This window comes from Oncorhynchus nerka, linkage group LG12 (genome assembly GCF_034236695.1).
Source record: "Oncorhynchus nerka isolate Pitt River linkage group LG12, Oner_Uvic_2.0, whole genome shotgun sequence".
Lineage (NCBI taxonomy): Eukaryota > Metazoa > Chordata > Actinopteri > Salmoniformes > Salmonidae > Oncorhynchus > Oncorhynchus nerka.
Genome location: NC_088407.1, coordinates 42,738,422 through 42,755,483, shown reverse-complemented (window position 1 = coordinate 42,755,483; position 17,062 = coordinate 42,738,422). Strand labels below are relative to the sequence as shown.

Here is a 17,062-nt window from a genome sequence, read left to right as displayed (position 1 = left end):
GCCACCTGGTAGGAGCGACCTGTCAGGTAGGACGCAATCCAAGCGTGGGCCGCGCCGGAGATGCCCAACTCGGAGAGGGTGGAGAGGAGGATCTGATGGTTCACAGTATCGAAGGCAGCCGATAGGTCTAGAACAGGGGTCCCCAAACTTTTTCCTGTGAGGGCCACATAACTTTTCCCTTCTCTGATGGGGGGCCGGTGTCAGTTTGTAACAGAAAAAGTGTGACGATCGTAGGGGAGCTTAAAAAATTTATTGTTTTCCAGAAAGCCACACATAACCAAATAACCCTTTCCAGGTTCTTTACAGAAAAAAAGTCAGGAAACAAATAATAACACTATTAATGAAATAAATAATAACTAAATAACCCTCTCTGAGTTCTTCACAGAAAAAACAGGAAATAAATAATAACTAAATAACTCTCTCTGGGTTCTTCATAGAAAAAAAAGCCATGGAACATTAACTTTCTGTCGTGCCATGCACAATCTTAACAGATAAAAGTTCAGCTCAGTTGTCAGAGCAGAATCTCTCTGACACATATGAGCAGTCTCTTAAAGTTCTTGTGTTCCTTCCTTATAATCCTTTTGTAGGTTCCAGTAGGCTTGTAGACACCGCTGTTTGCAGCTCTCTCTCATCAACTTCCCTGTGAAAACCACAAAAGAAGCAGGTTGAGAAACTGAACTAAGTGATACAGCACCTACACAGCACAATACATTTCACTACCAGTATGGTTGTAAAGATGGATTTTATCCCAGTAGATTTTATTATGATTATATTTGTTTATGCTCAGAATGACTCATTCAAGTCAGAAAAGTGAGCTTACCTATGTATGTTCATCAGTGTGAACTGTGGGCCTGCATCTGGCTGGTGAGAAGTTGAATATCAGGTTCCATTCTAGTTACAGCCAGTCTCAAGCACTGATGCAAATGTTCATCTGTCAATCTTGATCTCATCGGGGTTTTCAGCAGTTTCATGCGAGAAAAGGTTTTCTCGCAGATATACGTGCTGCCAAAAACTGTGGACATTTTCATTGCGTGTTTTTTGATGTTTGGATATGTGTCGTTTGGGAGGGCGGCATAGAAGTCAATGAGACTGTTGGGCTTGAATGCGTCTTTCAGAACATCACAGTTCTGTAACTCAGCCAACTCAAACTGATATGAAGGCTGGGAATAAAAATGAGCAGTTGCGCTGTGTCTTGCACGTCCGTGCTCTCATCCAGTGCTAATGAAAAAAGTCAAATTCTTTCGTCTTCTGCTGCAGCTGGGCATATACATTACTCCCGATTTCTTCAACGCGTCTGGTGATTGTACTCGCCGACAGACTTACGGCATTAAATGCATCTTTCTTCTCGGGACACACCTCCTCCGCGACAGGATCCATACATTTCTTAACAAACTCTCCGTCAGTGAAAGGCTTACCGCTTCTTGCTATCAGTTTAGCAACCCGAAAGCTGGCCCGAACGGATGCCTGGTTCAGCTGAGCTTGGCGTACAAATGTATTCTGCTGAGATAGTAGTCCACTTTTTAGCTTTGAGAGTTTGTCTGCTCGTATTTGGCCTTGCAAGCTATCGTACTTGTCTTTGTGACGGGATTCATAGTGTCGGCGAAGATTGTATTCTTTGAATACCGCCACCGTCTCTTGACAGATGAGACAAACAGCCTTTTCTTTGCATTGAACAAAAAAAAATTGTTTGTCCACTGCAGGTTAAATACCCTGCATTCTGAATCAATTTTTCTCTTACCTAACCTTTTCGCCATTATTCCGTTCTCTCTTTGACAGGGCCGGGCCTAGGATTTTTTTTCTGGAGGCCAGCGGTGTCGTTTGACTTAGCAAACGAGGATCGGATGTCGTCGACCTTCTTTTCAAAATGGTTGACGAAGTCATCTGCAGAGAGGGAGGAGGGGGAGGGGATTCAGGAGGGAGGAGAAGGTGGCAAAGAGCTTCCTAGGGTTAGAGGCAGATGCTTGGAATTTAGAGTGGTAGAAAGTGGCTTTAGCAGCAGCGACAGAAGAGGAAAATGTAGAGAGGAGGGAGTGAAAGGATGCCAGGTCCACAGGGAGGCGAGTTTTCCTCCATTTCCGCTCGGCTGCCCGGAGCCCTGTTCTGTGAGCTCGCAATGAGTCGTCGAGCCACGGAGCGGGAGGGGAGGACCGAGCCGGCCTGGAGGATAGGGGACATAGAGAGTCAAAGGATGCAGAAAGGGAGGAGAGGAGGGTTGAGGAGGCAGAATCAGGAGATAGGTTGGAGAAGGTTTGAGCAGAGGGAAGAGATGATAGCATGGAAGAGGAGAGAGTAGCGGGGGAGAGAGCGAAGGTTGGGACGGCGCAATACCATCCGAGTAGGGGCAGTGTGGGAAGTGTTGGATGAGAGCGAGAGGGAAAAGGATACAAGGTAGTGGTCGGAGACTTGGAGGGGAGTTGCAATGAGGTTAGTGGAAGAACAGCATCTAGTAAAGATGAGGTCGAGCGTATTGCCTGCCTTGTGAGTAGGGGGAAGGTGAGAGGGAGAGGTCAAAAGAGGAGAGGAGTGGAAAGAAGGAGGCAGAGAGGAATGAGTCAAAGGTAGACGTGGGGAGGTTAAAGTCGCCCAGAACTGTGAGAGGTGAGCCGTCCTCAGGAAAGGAGCTTATCAAGGCATCAAGCTCATTGATGAACTCTCCGAGGGAACCTGGAGGGCGATAAATGATAAGGATGTTAAGCTTGAAAGGGCTGGTAACTGTGACAGCATGGAATTCAAAGGAGGCGATAGACAGATGGGTAAGGGGAGAAAGAGAGAATGACCACTTGGGAGAGATGAGGATCCCGGTGCCACCACCCCGCTGACCAGAAGCTCTCGGGGTGTGCGAGAACACGTGGGCGGACGAAGAGAGAGCAGTAGGAGTAGCAGTGTTATCTGTGGTGATCCATGTTTCCGTCAGTGCCAAGAAGTCGAGGGACTGGAGGGTGTCATAGGCTGAGATGAACTCTGCCTTGTTGGCCGCAGATCGGCAGTTCCAGAGGCTACCGGAGACCTGGAACTCCACGTGGGTCGTGCACGCTGGGACCACCAGATTAGGGTGGCCGCGGCCACGCGGTGTGGAGCGTTTGTATGGTCTGTGCAGAGAGGAGAGAACAGGGATAGACAGACACATAGTTGACAGGCTACAGAAGAGGCTACGCTAATGCAAAGGAGATTGGAATGACAAGTGGACTACACGTCTCGAATGTTCAGAAAGTTGAGCTTACGTAGCAAGAATCTTATTGACTAAAATGATTAAAAATGATACAGTACTGCTGAAGTAGGCTAGCTGGCAGTGGCTGCGTTGTTGACTTTGTAGGCTAGCTGGCAGTGGCTGCGTTGTTGATTCGGGGGCTAGCTGGCTAGCTAGCAGTGTTGATTACGTTACGTTGCGTTAAAAGAACGACAATAGCTGGCTAGGTAACCTAGAAAATCGCTCTAGACTACACAATTATCTTTGATACAGAGACGGCTATGTAGCTAGCTATGATCAAACAAATCAAACCGTTGTACTGTAATGAAATGAAATGAAAATGTGATACTACCTGTGGAGCGAGGCGGAATGCGACCGGGTTGTTGAGTTCTAATCGGTAGACGTTGGCTAGCTGTTGGCTAGCTAGCAGTGTCTCCTACGTTAAGGACGACAAATAGCTGGCTGCGTTGTTGATTCAGGGGCTAGCTGGCTAGCTAGCTAGCAGTGTTGATTACGTTACGTTGCGTTAAAAGAACGACAATAGCTGGCTAGGTAACCTAGAAAATCGCTCTAGACTACACAATTATCTACACAATTATCTTTGATACAGAGACGGCTATGTAGCTAGCTATGTAGACGGTGGGCGTTAGCTAGCTGGCTAGCTGCTGGGCAGATACGTTAGGACGACGAAATACGATAATTACGCAATTATCTTTGATACAAAGACGGCTATGTAGCTAGCTAAGAAGAAATTGCTAAGATTAGACAAATCAAACCGTTGTACTATAATGAAATGTAATGAAATGTAATGAAAAGTTATACTACCTGCAGACCGAAGTGCAGACAGAAGTGCGGATGACTCTCCTTTCTGGAATGGCTACAAGGCACTCCCCCACCCTCCCTTTCATAAATTCATGTCACGACTCCATCCTGCGCCTCCCTTCCCATAGGCAGAAACTAAAAAAAACAGGAAGTACCCATCAGGAGGTGTATAGGGGATGTTCTAATTGACTGTTAAAACTTGCCCAAACCAAAAACCATGGCAACCTTCAGCAAACCTGAGAGTGCAAACCATCGCATTTAACCACAGCAAGGTGACTCAGAATAGGGTTGAATTCAAACAGTGTAGTCATTCACTCCGTAAGGCAATCAAACAGGCAAAGCATTAGTACAGAGACTAAGTGGAGTCGCAATTCAATGGCTCAGACACGAGACCTATGTGGCAGACAATCACAGACTACAAAGGAAAAACCAGCCACGTCGTGGATACTGACGTCTTGCTCCTGGACAAGCTAAATACCTTCTTTGCCCGCTTTGAGGATAACACAGTGCCATCGGCGCAGCCCACTCCCAAGGACTGTGGGCTCTCATTGTCCGTGGCCGACATAACTGTCATACAGAAAATGTCCCTGGTGGACGGAGCCGACATGACGGCTGGTTACACAAAGGGAAGAGGGTTGGGTTTGAGTGAAAGAGTGGGAAGACTGAGGAACAAAGGGAGAGACTATGCTATCGTAAATACAGTATCTTATGCATTCTAAATGACTGCCCATTTGGAAAAGGAAAATGCAATAAATATTTACTCCGAGCTGCGCTTCGGTAGGTTAGTCATAGATGCTGGCCAACAGAGATCTTCCTGTCCTTGGAAGAATGTCTCTGGTGGTACATTGGATACATTGTAGTATCGTCGTTGTGTGTTAGACTGGATACGTTGTCTGTCGTTTCCTAGCCCACATTTACTGTGGCCGCTGCTAACTCAACGGCTAGGAGGTATCACTTCTGTAGTGAATAAGAGTTCAATGTTCATACCATTCGCAACCAAAGCTCACACTGAGGTTGGCTTAGTTCTGTAGTTATCTGAATCCTCCTGACATCGGATGGTCGCCCTAATGTACCTGGAACAGAAAGTTATTCGCCCTTTTAACGCAGAGGCTGCAGACCTCGCGTACTCGGAACAGAAGGTTACATTTTCGTCAAGGGCTTATATAGTGGAGGGAGAGAAGGGTGTGAAGGGTGGGTTTCATAGTTTATAATCCATGTCTCTTCACATGGGCCGGCCACTGATTGAGCAGAGCTCTAACCTTATGAAAACCCAATTATCTCATTTGAAAGCTAAAATTACATTTAATCTTTTCACAAATGGTTTCATATTCAAACATTTAAATTGCACAACAATTCCATGTGAATCTGGAATGTGTAGACTTTCCCCTGATACAGCTTATGTCATCAGTCATAATGTCTCAGATGACAACTGAACTGACATCATATTCATTAAGTACCAACGCATATTTTCAACTGGTTCTATTACCGAAATATGGTTCCTTTCCCCCCACTTGTTTGATGTTTAACAAAAGTCTATTCAAGAGTCCTTCAGTAGAGTCAGAGAGAGAGAGGGAAGGGAGAAAGGTATTTATGGGAGGGGGTCATAAACCTTACCCACAGGCCAAAGTCATGAAAACTCTCAGATCACCCATGGTTGCGTGGCGACACACGCCTCCAACTCAATCATCAAGTTTGCATACGACACAACAGTAGTAGCCCTGATTACCAACAATGATGAGACAGCCTACAAGGAGGGAGTGAGAGCCCTGAACAGTGCCTCATGGCACTGTACTACAGTATGCAAATTTCTTTTTGATAAGGCTAGCCTTCGCCTTCCTAACTGCCTGTGTATATTGGTTCCCAACTTCCATGAAATGTTGCATATGGCGGGGGCTATTCAGTGCAGAACGCCAAAGGATGTTTTTGTGTTGGTCAAGGGCAGTCAAGTCTGGGTTGAACCAAGGGGTATATCTGTTCTTAGTTCTACATTTTTTGAACGGGGCATGCTTATTTAAGATGGTGAGGAAAGCACCTTTAACTTCACTAGGGTAGGGGGCAGCATTTGGAAATTGAGATGAAACGCGTGCCCAAATTAAACTGCCTGCTACTCAGGCCCAGAAGCTAGGATATGCATATAATTGGTAGATATAGATAGAAAACGCAAAAGTTTCCAAAACCATTAAAGTAATGTCTGAGTATAACAGAATGGATATGGCAGGTGAAAACCTGAGGAAAATCCATCCAGGAAGTACTATTATTTTGAAAGGCTGTTTTTCCATTGAAAGCCTATCCACCATACAAATACTTAGGACCCAGTTGACAGTCTCTATGGCTTCTTCTACATGTGACCAGTCTTTAGGCATTGTTTCAGGCTTTTACTCTGAAAAATGAGGGAGAGAGCACTTTCAATGAGTGGACATTTCCAGACATGAGCCCAGCGCGTGATCGGGAGCACGCCTTTCTTGGTTTCTCCTTTTCTATTGACGAAGCTTTTGTCCGGTTGAAATTTTTATAATTTAAGACAAACTACCTGAGGATTGATTTAAACATAGTTTGACATGTTTCTACAAACTTTTATTGTACTTTTTTGACTTTGTCTGGATGTTGAGAGCGCGCTTTGTGCCTTTGGATTACTGAACTAAACGCACCAACAAAAGAGGTTTTTGGACAAAGAGGGACATTATCAAACAAAACAAACATGTATTGTGTAACATGGAGTCCTGGGAGTGCCACCAGATGAAGATCAAAGGTAAGTGATTACTTTAATCACCATTTCTGACTTGTGAGTCCTCCTTGGCTGGAAAATGTCTGTATGGTGTTTTGAGGCTAGGCGCTGTCCTAACATAATCGCATGGTGTGCTTTCGCTGTAAAGCCTTTTTGAAATCTGACACTGGTTGGATTACCAAGAAGTTTCTTTAAAATGGGGTATAATACTTGTATGTTTGAGGAATTTTAATTATGGGATTTCTGTTTAAATTTGGCGCCCTGCAATTTCACTGGCTGTTGTCGAGGTGGGATGCTAGCGTCCCAATGATACCAGAGAGGTTAAAGAGCAACCAGGCATCCTCTGACGGGATGATGTCAATATCTTTCCAGGACACCTGGGCCAGGTCGATTAGAAAGGCCTGCTCGCTGAAGTGTTTTAGGGAGCATTTGACAGTGATGAGGGGTGGTCGTTTGATCGCGGACCCATTACGGACGCAGGCAATGAGGAATTGATCGCTGATATCCTGGTTGAAGACAGCAGAGGTATATTTAGAGGGCAAGTTGGTCAGGATGATATCTAAGCGGGTGCCCATGGTTACAGATTTGGGGTTGTACCTGGTAGGTTCCTTGATAATTTGTGAGATTGAGGGCATCTAGCTTAGATTGTAGGGTGGATGGGGTGTTAAGCATATCCCAGTTTAGGTCACATAACAGTACGAACTCTGAAGATAGGTGGGGGGGGGTCAATCAATTCACATATGGTGTCCATGGCACAGCTGGGGGCTGGGGGGGGGGTCTATAACAAGTGGCAACGGTATCACGGCGAGACCCAAATGCAGACACAGGAGGCAGAAGTTTAGAGTCTTACAATGTTTATTAATCGAAAGGGGTAGGTAAGAGAATGGTCGTGGACAGGCCATCTGATCTGGTCAAAAGCAGATCAGAGTCCACTAGGTACAGAGTGGCAGACAGGCTCATGGTCAAGGCAGGTAAAGTCCAGAAACGGGCAATGGTCAAAACCAGGAGGACTAGAAAAAGGAGAATGCAAACAGCAGGAGAACGGGATAACCACGGGTTGACTTGGAAACATGCAGGATGAACTGGCACAGAGAGACAGGAAACAGGGATAAATACACTGGGGAAAAAATAGCAACACCTGCAGGGGGTGGAGACAATCACAAGGACAGGTGAAACAGATCAGGGCATGACAAACAGTGAGATACTTGTTTCTGGAAAGGTGGGTTATTAAAAGTAGAAGCTCAAATTGTTTGGGCACAGACCTGGATAGGACAGAACTCTGCAGGCTCTCTGCAGTAGATTGCAACTCCGCCCCCTTTGGCAGTTTTATCTTGTCGGAAAATGTTGTAGCTGGGGATGGAAATGTCAGGATTTTTGGTGGCCTTCCTAAGGCAGGGTTCAGAAACTCCGTGGGATGTTCAAAGTTTCAGATATTTTTTTACAACCCAACCCTCATCTGTACTTCTCCACAACTTCGTCCCTGACCTGTTTGGAGGGCTCCTTGGTCTTCATGGTGCCGCTTGCTTGGTGGTGCCTCTTGCTTAGAGGTGTTGCATACTCTGGGGCCTTTTAGAACAGGTGTATATATATACTGAGATCATTTGACATATCATTTGACACTTAGATTGCACACAGGTGGACTTTATTTAACTAATTATGTGACTTCTGGTAGTAATTGGTTGTAATTGGTTGTACCAGATCTTATTTAGGGGCTTCATAGCAAAGGGTGTGAATACATATGCACTCACCACTTTTCCATTTTTTGTTTTGTAGAATTTTTAGAAACAAGTTATTTTTTTTTCATTTCACTTTCACTTTCACCAATTTGGATTATTTTGTGTATGTCCATTACATGAAATCGAAATAAAAATCCATTTAAATTACAGGTTGTAACGCAACAAAATAGGAAAAACTCCAAGGGGGATGAATACTTTGAAGGCACTGTATATGTTTGCTGATTCAAGTGAGCTAGTGTATTCAAAACCGCTGTGGTATTATTTATGATTTCATGACTTCACACCTGAATGCCTAAAAAAAGAGGATGAAGGGAAGCGCTGCTAAGGTACACAATAGTAGATTTTGGGAAACAGAAGGTGCTCTTTGGTAAAAGGGGTAAATTTGTCATCAAAAAGAAAGGAGGACCAATGCACTCTTAATGTGATGAATTAAAATGTCTTCATTTGTATGGCATGTTCAATGGAAACAAAGTTTTAAAACTCTGGCACGTTTTGGCTGCATGGCTTTTGTCAGGGAGTACAAAGAAATTATAATGCAATATCCTCTTTTGAACAGCTTTTTCCAATCAGACCTGATTTGAAGAGGAAGTGGTTACAGAAGTCATTGGACAATACCTAGGAAGCGATACTATACACATTAAAAAGTGAAGTACTGTAGATATGTTATCAAAAAAGTCAACTCAAAGCTAGAAGCATCAGAACACCTAGAAAGGTAGTTCTAACCTTAAATATGACTGGGAAAAGTGCCAAGAATAAGAAAGCAATCTATTCCATAGTACACTAGAACACAACAAACATGGACAACAACAGTCCAAACATAGCTGAGGGCAATAGAGCAAAATGTCCACTAGATGACAGCAAATGGACCTATCGCGACCCTTAAACCAGGGTACTTAGTAACCTGTAGTTTGTAAATCCAAAAACGTTCCCTTTGGTTTAGCTGTTGAAGATGGTCCCCTTTTCTAATTGAGGCCGGAACATGATCAATTACCCATAGCTTGTAGGGAGGCAGGGTTGTCATAGTGTAAGAACTTGTAGTGCCTTGCCATGGGGTAGTCTTCATTGCCCACCTGTATGGCGTACTTGTGTTCTGCTAAGCGGTCTTGAAGGCATCTCTTTGTCCGTCCAATGTAGAACACCTTGCACTGTGGACATTCCATGTGACGTACTGACTTCAAACAAGGTTCAGAATGTTCACTCAGTTGACCTACAAATTGCACACCCTTTAGTTTGTCCATTTCCATCTCACGTGTTTTTACATGAATGTTTCTAACTTTCTCATTTCAATAGGTCCTTGGTCATGTGATCTACTGACTTCAAACAAGGTTCAAAATGTACACTCAGTGGACCTACACATCACACACCCTTTTGTTTGTCCATTTTCATCTCACACAATTTTACAAGAATTTTCTATATTTTTCAATAGCTCCTTGGTCATGTGACCTACTGACCTCAAGGGTCCAAATGTCCACTGACTACCCTTCTATATTGCATACCCTTTAGTTTGTACCCTTCCCCCGGGATCTGTCGCGTTACCACACTGGGTGCCCTCTTAGCGCCCGTCTCCAGTCCGTGGACATTCTGAAATGAGAAAATTAGAAACATTTATGTAAAGATGTGTGAGATGAAAATGGACAAACTAAAGGATGTGCAATGTGTAAGCCCTCTGATTGTACATTCTGAACCTTGTTTGAGTCCAGTAGGTCACATGACCAAGGAGCTATTAAAATTTGAAAAAATAGTGTAAAATCGTTTGAGATTGACAAGGGACAAACTAAAGGGTGTGCAATATAGAAGTGTAGTCACTGGACATTCTGAACCTTGTTTGAAGTCAGTAGGTCACATGACCAAGGAGCTTTTGAAATGTGAAAGTTTGAAAAATTAATGTAAATAGTGTGAGATGAAAAGGGACAATCTAAAGGGTGTGCGATGTGTAGGCCCACCGAGTGTACATTCTGAACCTTGTTTGAGGTCAGTATGTCACATGACCAAGGAGCTATTGAAATTTGATTGTAATTAAAAAAATAATAATAATTCTGCTCACATTTACACATGTTTATTAGCTTTGCAAAGCAAAAGAATGTCCAAATCGTGAAAATAAGTCCTGTTCAATGTTGTGCGCAATTTTTCCAACATCATGACACTTATTTGGAGTCTGTGGCTCAAGTGGTTTGAAAGCTGTTGAGGTTTGAAAGTGTGAATATCCGTTGAATATCCAACCTGAAACTGTTTTTACCTCAGCGTTGACCAGAGGAGCTAGTCAACAACACAACTAACACAATAACTTCAAACTGAAGCAGGAAAGACTGCAAACTAGCTGCACTTCGGTTCATTTGACCTTTTTTCAATTGACATTTCTTTATATATCTCCATAAAAAGGATGCCAGTTGATTCATGATTTTGATTGGCTAAGAAATGTTACCTACCTGTCTGTCTAGTTCCGACTCCCGACCCCTACAAGTTCATTACTATGGGACAGCTGGAGATCGAATTTGAATTTTGAAACAATGTTGCAAATGTCAGAGAGACAGACTGCAAGATTTATATAAATCTCTGCTGTTGAAAACGATATATTAGTCTAAAAGAAACAATAATGAGAACATGTCTAGATGATTTTTACAGTGGAGATGAAGTTTATGAATTGCCTGGCTGGGCTGATGAGAGTGGATTGTGCAGTCAGATGGAACAGAGTAAATAGATTTAGCCGGTGGTAACTTGTGGAATAGACACTGGCTGGAATGTACTTTAACCAATCAGCATTCAGGATTAGACCCACCCCTTGTATAATTGGCATTAGAAACTGTGTGGTTCGAGCCCTGAATGATGATTGGCTGCAACATTGTTTTTACTGTTCTAATTATGTTGGTAACCAGTTTATAATAACAATAAGGCACCTTGGGGGTTTGTGGTATATGGCCAATATACCACGGCTAAGGGCTGTATCCAGGCATTGCGTCGTGCATAAGAACATCCCTTAGCCATGGTATATTGGCCATATACCACACCCACTCGTACCTTATTACATAAATAATAACAGGCTTGTTTTTCAATGGAAATTGGTGGTGTTTTTTGGTCAAATTTGTCCTCTGTTATGTGTTAAATGATGCAATGTGATTGCACACATTTTCATTTAAACATGTATTTTTGCTGGAAAATGTTGGCCCAGTCACTTTTACTTATTCCCAACAACACAGCAATTTCTTCCTACACCTCTGCCTTCGTAAATATATTTATTGATCTGTTGTACAACAGAGCTGTTTGTCACATTCGTTTGCACCTTTTGTCAGAGTGCAACAACTAAAGTGTGTGGTAGCCTGTGATTCACTGTGGTTTCTTAACTATTAGTCAATTCTGATTATTTTTAGAAAAACACACTGCAATATTGAAATATACACCATTTCCAAAGATTGACGTGTGAATCGTTGACAGTGTTGTTTATTATATGAATACATGATGGCTTATATTTTAATTTGTGAATATCATGGCTACCTGTGGCATGGGAATATGGGAATATTCGGATCCATACAGAATTCGAGCAGTGCATGTTCTCCATCTGTTTAGCACTGACAGAACGTGACGTACTCAAAATGCTCGACCAATAGAAATGCACAAGGATTATATATTTATAAAGCCAGTGGGTACTACCAACGCGTGCTTGTTTCAAATAATTTTACACGTTCAGCTGCCGGCAGGGTACTCGGTAGGTGTGCCCTAAACAAAGCTGAGTTTGCGAAGCGAGAACACTGGAAAGCGCATCTTCCAATACGGAGAAAAGGTGAACGTGAAGGGACCTCTCGTCAATTCTGAACTATGGAGCGCTCAAAACAGAGTCACGACAATCAAGCTGACAGTAGACCGACTACAAACGAAAGTTCTCTAAACGGACACTTTGACGGCTTGGTAAAAAAAGACACCCGGAATGTGGGATGTCAAGGGACGGGGACCGCCGGTGAGTCGAGTTCGCACACAGGGTCGTCAGTCGTGGAAAACTGGAAGCATGAGCGCACCCGAAGTATAGAAGACAACGAGACGAGCTTGCCTAGTCTGGCAGCTGCTTATACCACTATTATCCGGGGACTCGGCGAAGACCCGCAAAGACAGGGACTTCTCAAAACTCCCTGGAGAGCCGCAACTGCGATGCAGTTTTTCACCAAGGGATACCAGGAGAAAATAATAGGTGAGTCAGTTCGGAATGCCCTTTGTCTAAACTAAAATATTGTCAACAATCTTCTATGTTGTCAAAAAAGTGACAACTCACCTTTTAATTTACATGTGGTATTTAGATTTGGTTACCCAACTCATCTAAGACCTATGCAATATGCAAATATGACATTTATGGTGCTGATCTGACCATTACCCATCTATATACAGTACCAGTCAAAAGTATGGACACACCTTCTCATTCCTGTGTTTTTCTGTATTTGTACTATTTTCTACATTGTAGAATAATAGTGAAGACATCAAAACTAGGAAATAACACATATGGAATCATGTAGTAACCAATTTTTTTGAAACAAATCAAAATATATTTGAGATTCGTCAAAGTAGCCACCCTTTGCCTTGATGACAGCTTCTCTCAACCAGCTTCATGAATGCATTTCAATTAACATATGTGCCAAGTTAAAAGTTAATTTGTGGAATTTCTTTCCTTAATGCGTTTGAGCCAATCGGTTGGGGAGGGAGGGGTATTATACAGAAGGGAGGGTTATTATACAAAAGATAGCCCTATTTGGTAAAAAACCAAGTCCATATTATGGCAAGAACAGCTTAAATAAGCAAAGAGAATCGACAATCCCATCATTACTTTAAGACATGAAGGTCAGTCAATCCGGAAAAAATGTCAAGAACTTTGTTTTTGCGACTGCACTTGAAGAAATGTTCAGTCAAGTGCTATGATGAAACTGTCTCTCATGAGGACCGCCACAGGAAAGGAAGACCCAGAGTTACCTCTGCTGCAGAGGATAAGTTCATTAGAGTTACCAGCCTCAGAAATTGCAGCCCAAATAAATGCTTCACAGAGTTCAAGTAACAACACATCTCAACATCAACTGTTCAGAGGAGACTGCGTGAATCAGGCCTTCATGGTCGAATTGCTGCAAAGAAACCACTACTAAAAGACACCAATACCAATAAGAAGTCACTTGCTTGGACCAAGAAACACGAGCAATGGACATTAGACCGGTGGAAATCTGTCCTTAGGTCTGAGTCCAAATTTGAGATTTTTGGTTCCAACCACCATGTCTTTGTGAGACGCGGAGTAGGTGAACGGATGATCTCCGCATGTGTGGTTCCCACCGTGAAGTATGGGGGAGTAGGTGTGATGGTGTGGAGTAGAGGTCGACCGATTTAATCGGAATGGCTGATTAGGGCCGATTTCAAGTTTTCATAACAATCGGAAATCTGTATTTTTGGACTCCGATTTTGCCGCAAAAAAAAAAAAAGGGGCAAGTCAGTTAAGAACACATTCTTATTTTCAATGACGGCCTAGGAACGGTGGGTTAACTGCCTGTTCAGGGGCAGAACGACAGATTTTTACCTTGTCAGCTCAGGGATTCAATCTTGCAACCTTATGGTTAGCTAGTCAAATGCTCTAACCACCTGCCTCACGAGGAGCCTGCCTGTTACGCAAATGCAGTAAGAAGCCAAGGTAAGTTGCTAGCTAGCATTAAACTTATCTTATAAAAAACAATCATAATCACTAGTTATAACTACACATGGTTGATGATATTAGTAGTTTATCTAGCGTGTCCTGCATTGCATATAATCGATGCGGTGCTCATTCGCGAAAAAGGACTGTCTGTTAAGGTTTTCTTCCGTCGAAGGAGAGGAGGACCAAAATGCAGTGTGGTTATTTCGATACATCTTTACTAAAGAATATAATGAACAATACAAAACAATAAACGTAACGTGAAAAAACCGAAACAGCCCTATCTGGTGCAAACAAACACAGAGACAGGAACAATCACCCACGAAACACTCAAAGAATATGGCTGCCTAAATATGGTTCCCAATCAGAGACAACGATAAACACCTGCCTCTGATTGAGAACCACTCCAGGCAACCATAGACTTACCTAGACAACTCTACTATACCACAATCCCAAAACCTACAAAAACCCCAAGACAAAACACACCACATAAATAACCCATGTCACACCTTGGCCTGAACCAAAATAATAAAGAAAACACAAAATACTAAGACCAGGGCGTGACAGAACCCCCAAGGTGCGGACTCCCGGCCGCACACCTAAACCCATAGGGGAGGGTCCGGGTGGGCCTCTGTCCACGGTGGCGGCTCCGGCGCGGGACGTGGACCCTACTCCAACAAAGTCTTAGTCCGCTTAATTCACGTCCTTAGATTGGCGACCCTCGCCGCCAACCTTGGCCTAGTAAACCTAACCAAGGGCCCCACAGACTGGCAGCTTTGGCGGCTCCTTGCAGACTGGCAGCTCTGGCAGCGCTGGACAGGCGAGAGACTCCGGCAGAGCTGTAGAGGAGGTAGGCTCCGGCAGCGCTGGACAGGCGGGAGACTCCGGCAGCGCTGGGGAGGAGGAAGGCTTCGGCAGCGCTGGACAGGCGGGAGACTCCGACAGCGCTGGACAGGCGGGAGACTCCGGCAGCGCTGAACAGGTGGGAGACTCCGGCAGCGCTGTAGAGGAGGAAGGCTCTGACAGCGCTGGACAGGCGAGGCGCACTGTAGGCCTGATGCGTGATGCTGGCACTGGTGGTACTGGGCCGAGGACACGCACAGGAAGCCTGGTGCGGGGAGCTGCCACCGGAGGGCTGGTGCGTGGAGGTAGTACTGGATAGACCGGACCGTGCAGGCGCACTGGACGTCTTGAGCACCGAGCCTGCACAACCTTACCTGGTTGAATGCTCCCGGTCGCCCTGCCAGTGCGGCGAGGTGGAATAGCCCGCACTGGGCTATGCAGGCGAACCGGGGACACCGTACGCAATCAATTAAATGTGTTGTTTTTGTGAAGCTATACAATAATCAGTATTAGAGCTACAGATTCATATTTAGTGCTGAGCTGTACAAAATAGTAAATAATTATTGCCACTGGAGAGACCGCATTCACTGAAATAATAATAATACGAAATATTAAATTGACCAATGTGATTTAGGCAGTCAAGTAGAAAAAGAGTACATCAAGAAGGAAGGACGCACAATGTATTATGTTCATCATACATTTATAGACAAGTAACCTAACCCTACTAGAAATATGGTGTTGTATCTCAGATTCTCAATTGATGTACTTTCCCCCGATCCATCTGTAAAATCCCCCTTTCTACACAATACCCCCATCTCTCCATAAATCACGTGCACATCCAGGCTCAACATATCCCCTGACCAGACCATATTGGTTCTCTTTTCTACGGTTGGGACTGTTTTAGTGGTGGAGCCAGGGAGCTGCCCCTCACAATATTAGTACCCCTCACCCTACCCTCCTCCTCCTCCCCCTCTCATCTGGAGTTGGTTTCATGTGGAACACTTTGAGGCTCTGTGTATTACATTTTGAGAGAGAGAGACACACACAAGGAATGTGTTAGTTGCTCTCTCTGGCTCTCCGGAGCATACAGACATGCATCTGGAATAGCTTGAGAATGCTTGGAACCTGCCTGGTTTATATGTATGTACTCAATGCTCTTTCCCCCCTGTTTGAGGTATGTGTGGTTTGGGAACATGAGGGGACGAACCGAACTGTAAACCCTGCAAAAAGTGAAGAGTCATGATGATATAATGTGTGTGTTCAGCACAGACCTCAGTGGTGGTCTTCTCCCCCTTTTTGGATTGGCTCTTATTTTGCACCACCCCTTTGTTTAAACGCGCAATGCGGGACTAGCACATGCCGTGTGTGTGTGCCGTCCGTGTGTATGTGTGTGTGCATATGTGTCTTCAATAGGGACGGGACTATACCAGTATAGCGATACGGGTTAGTATCGTGGCAGGGAAACAAAACAGTGTAATGGGGAAACAAACCTCATTATCTTGTCATCCAGAGTCACATTTATTTATTTTCCAAGCACTCAATATTTTACATATAGCAGGTTTTTAAAGGAGCGAAGACTTTGGTCTGCTTCTTGTCATTTAATTTTTTTTGCGATACTGGTATCGTCCCGATCCTAGTCTTCATGTGTGTCTTTGTGTGTGCTCATATGAGTGACTCATTGAGTGCCCAGGGAATACAGGAAGTGAGTTTGAATGATGCAGGACTGGATCTTCTTGCTCCAACAGTGGACTCTCACTTAGTCACAGAATTTCCATTAAAATACCTTTTTGCCGACCAAGACTTTGTCATTTCCATGTGCTAATAAAAACATTCACTCATGTTTGATGTGCAAGACAGACTGTGCCAAAAAGGGTGTGTAAAGGAATGAAAATCAATCCCTATGATGCTCTCTGTTCTTATTATTTTCATATAGTGCATTATACAGTTTGGTTTATAAGGTCTGGTCATAATGCCCTATGAATCTAGTTGCTAATTCATTGTTTATTTATATGCTATTGGGCAGTTATTAGCACCTATGTCATGCATGAAGACTAGCTCGTAAGGTGTTATAAATGTGCTTATAATACATTGTGAAGTGGGTA

General features: G+C 43.9%; 1 protein-coding gene and 1 long non-coding RNA gene across 2 annotated transcripts in view; one reads left to right on the top strand and one right to left on the bottom strand.

Moving 5' to 3' along the window:
• Positions 1-234: 234 nt before the first annotated feature.
• Positions 235-1,798, bottom strand: LOC135574178 (uncharacterized). The gene is made up of 2 exons (XR_010465204.1): positions 821-1,798; positions 235-640 (listed from the first exon to the last, which is right to left on the bottom strand). It is a non-coding gene; the product is annotated as an uncharacterized LOC135574178 (long non-coding RNA).
• A 10,317-nt stretch (positions 1,799-12,115) lies between these two features.
• The window catches only part of LOC115138249 (GTP cyclohydrolase 1), a 46,769-nt gene continuing 41,822 nt past the window's right edge, over positions 12,116-17,062 (top strand). The window contains exon 1 of the mRNA XM_029674918.2: positions 12,116-12,647. Coding sequence (XP_029530778.1) covers positions 12,281-12,647 — 367 coding nt within the window. The 5' untranslated portion in view covers positions 12,116-12,280. The remainder of the gene's footprint in view (positions 12,648-17,062) is intronic.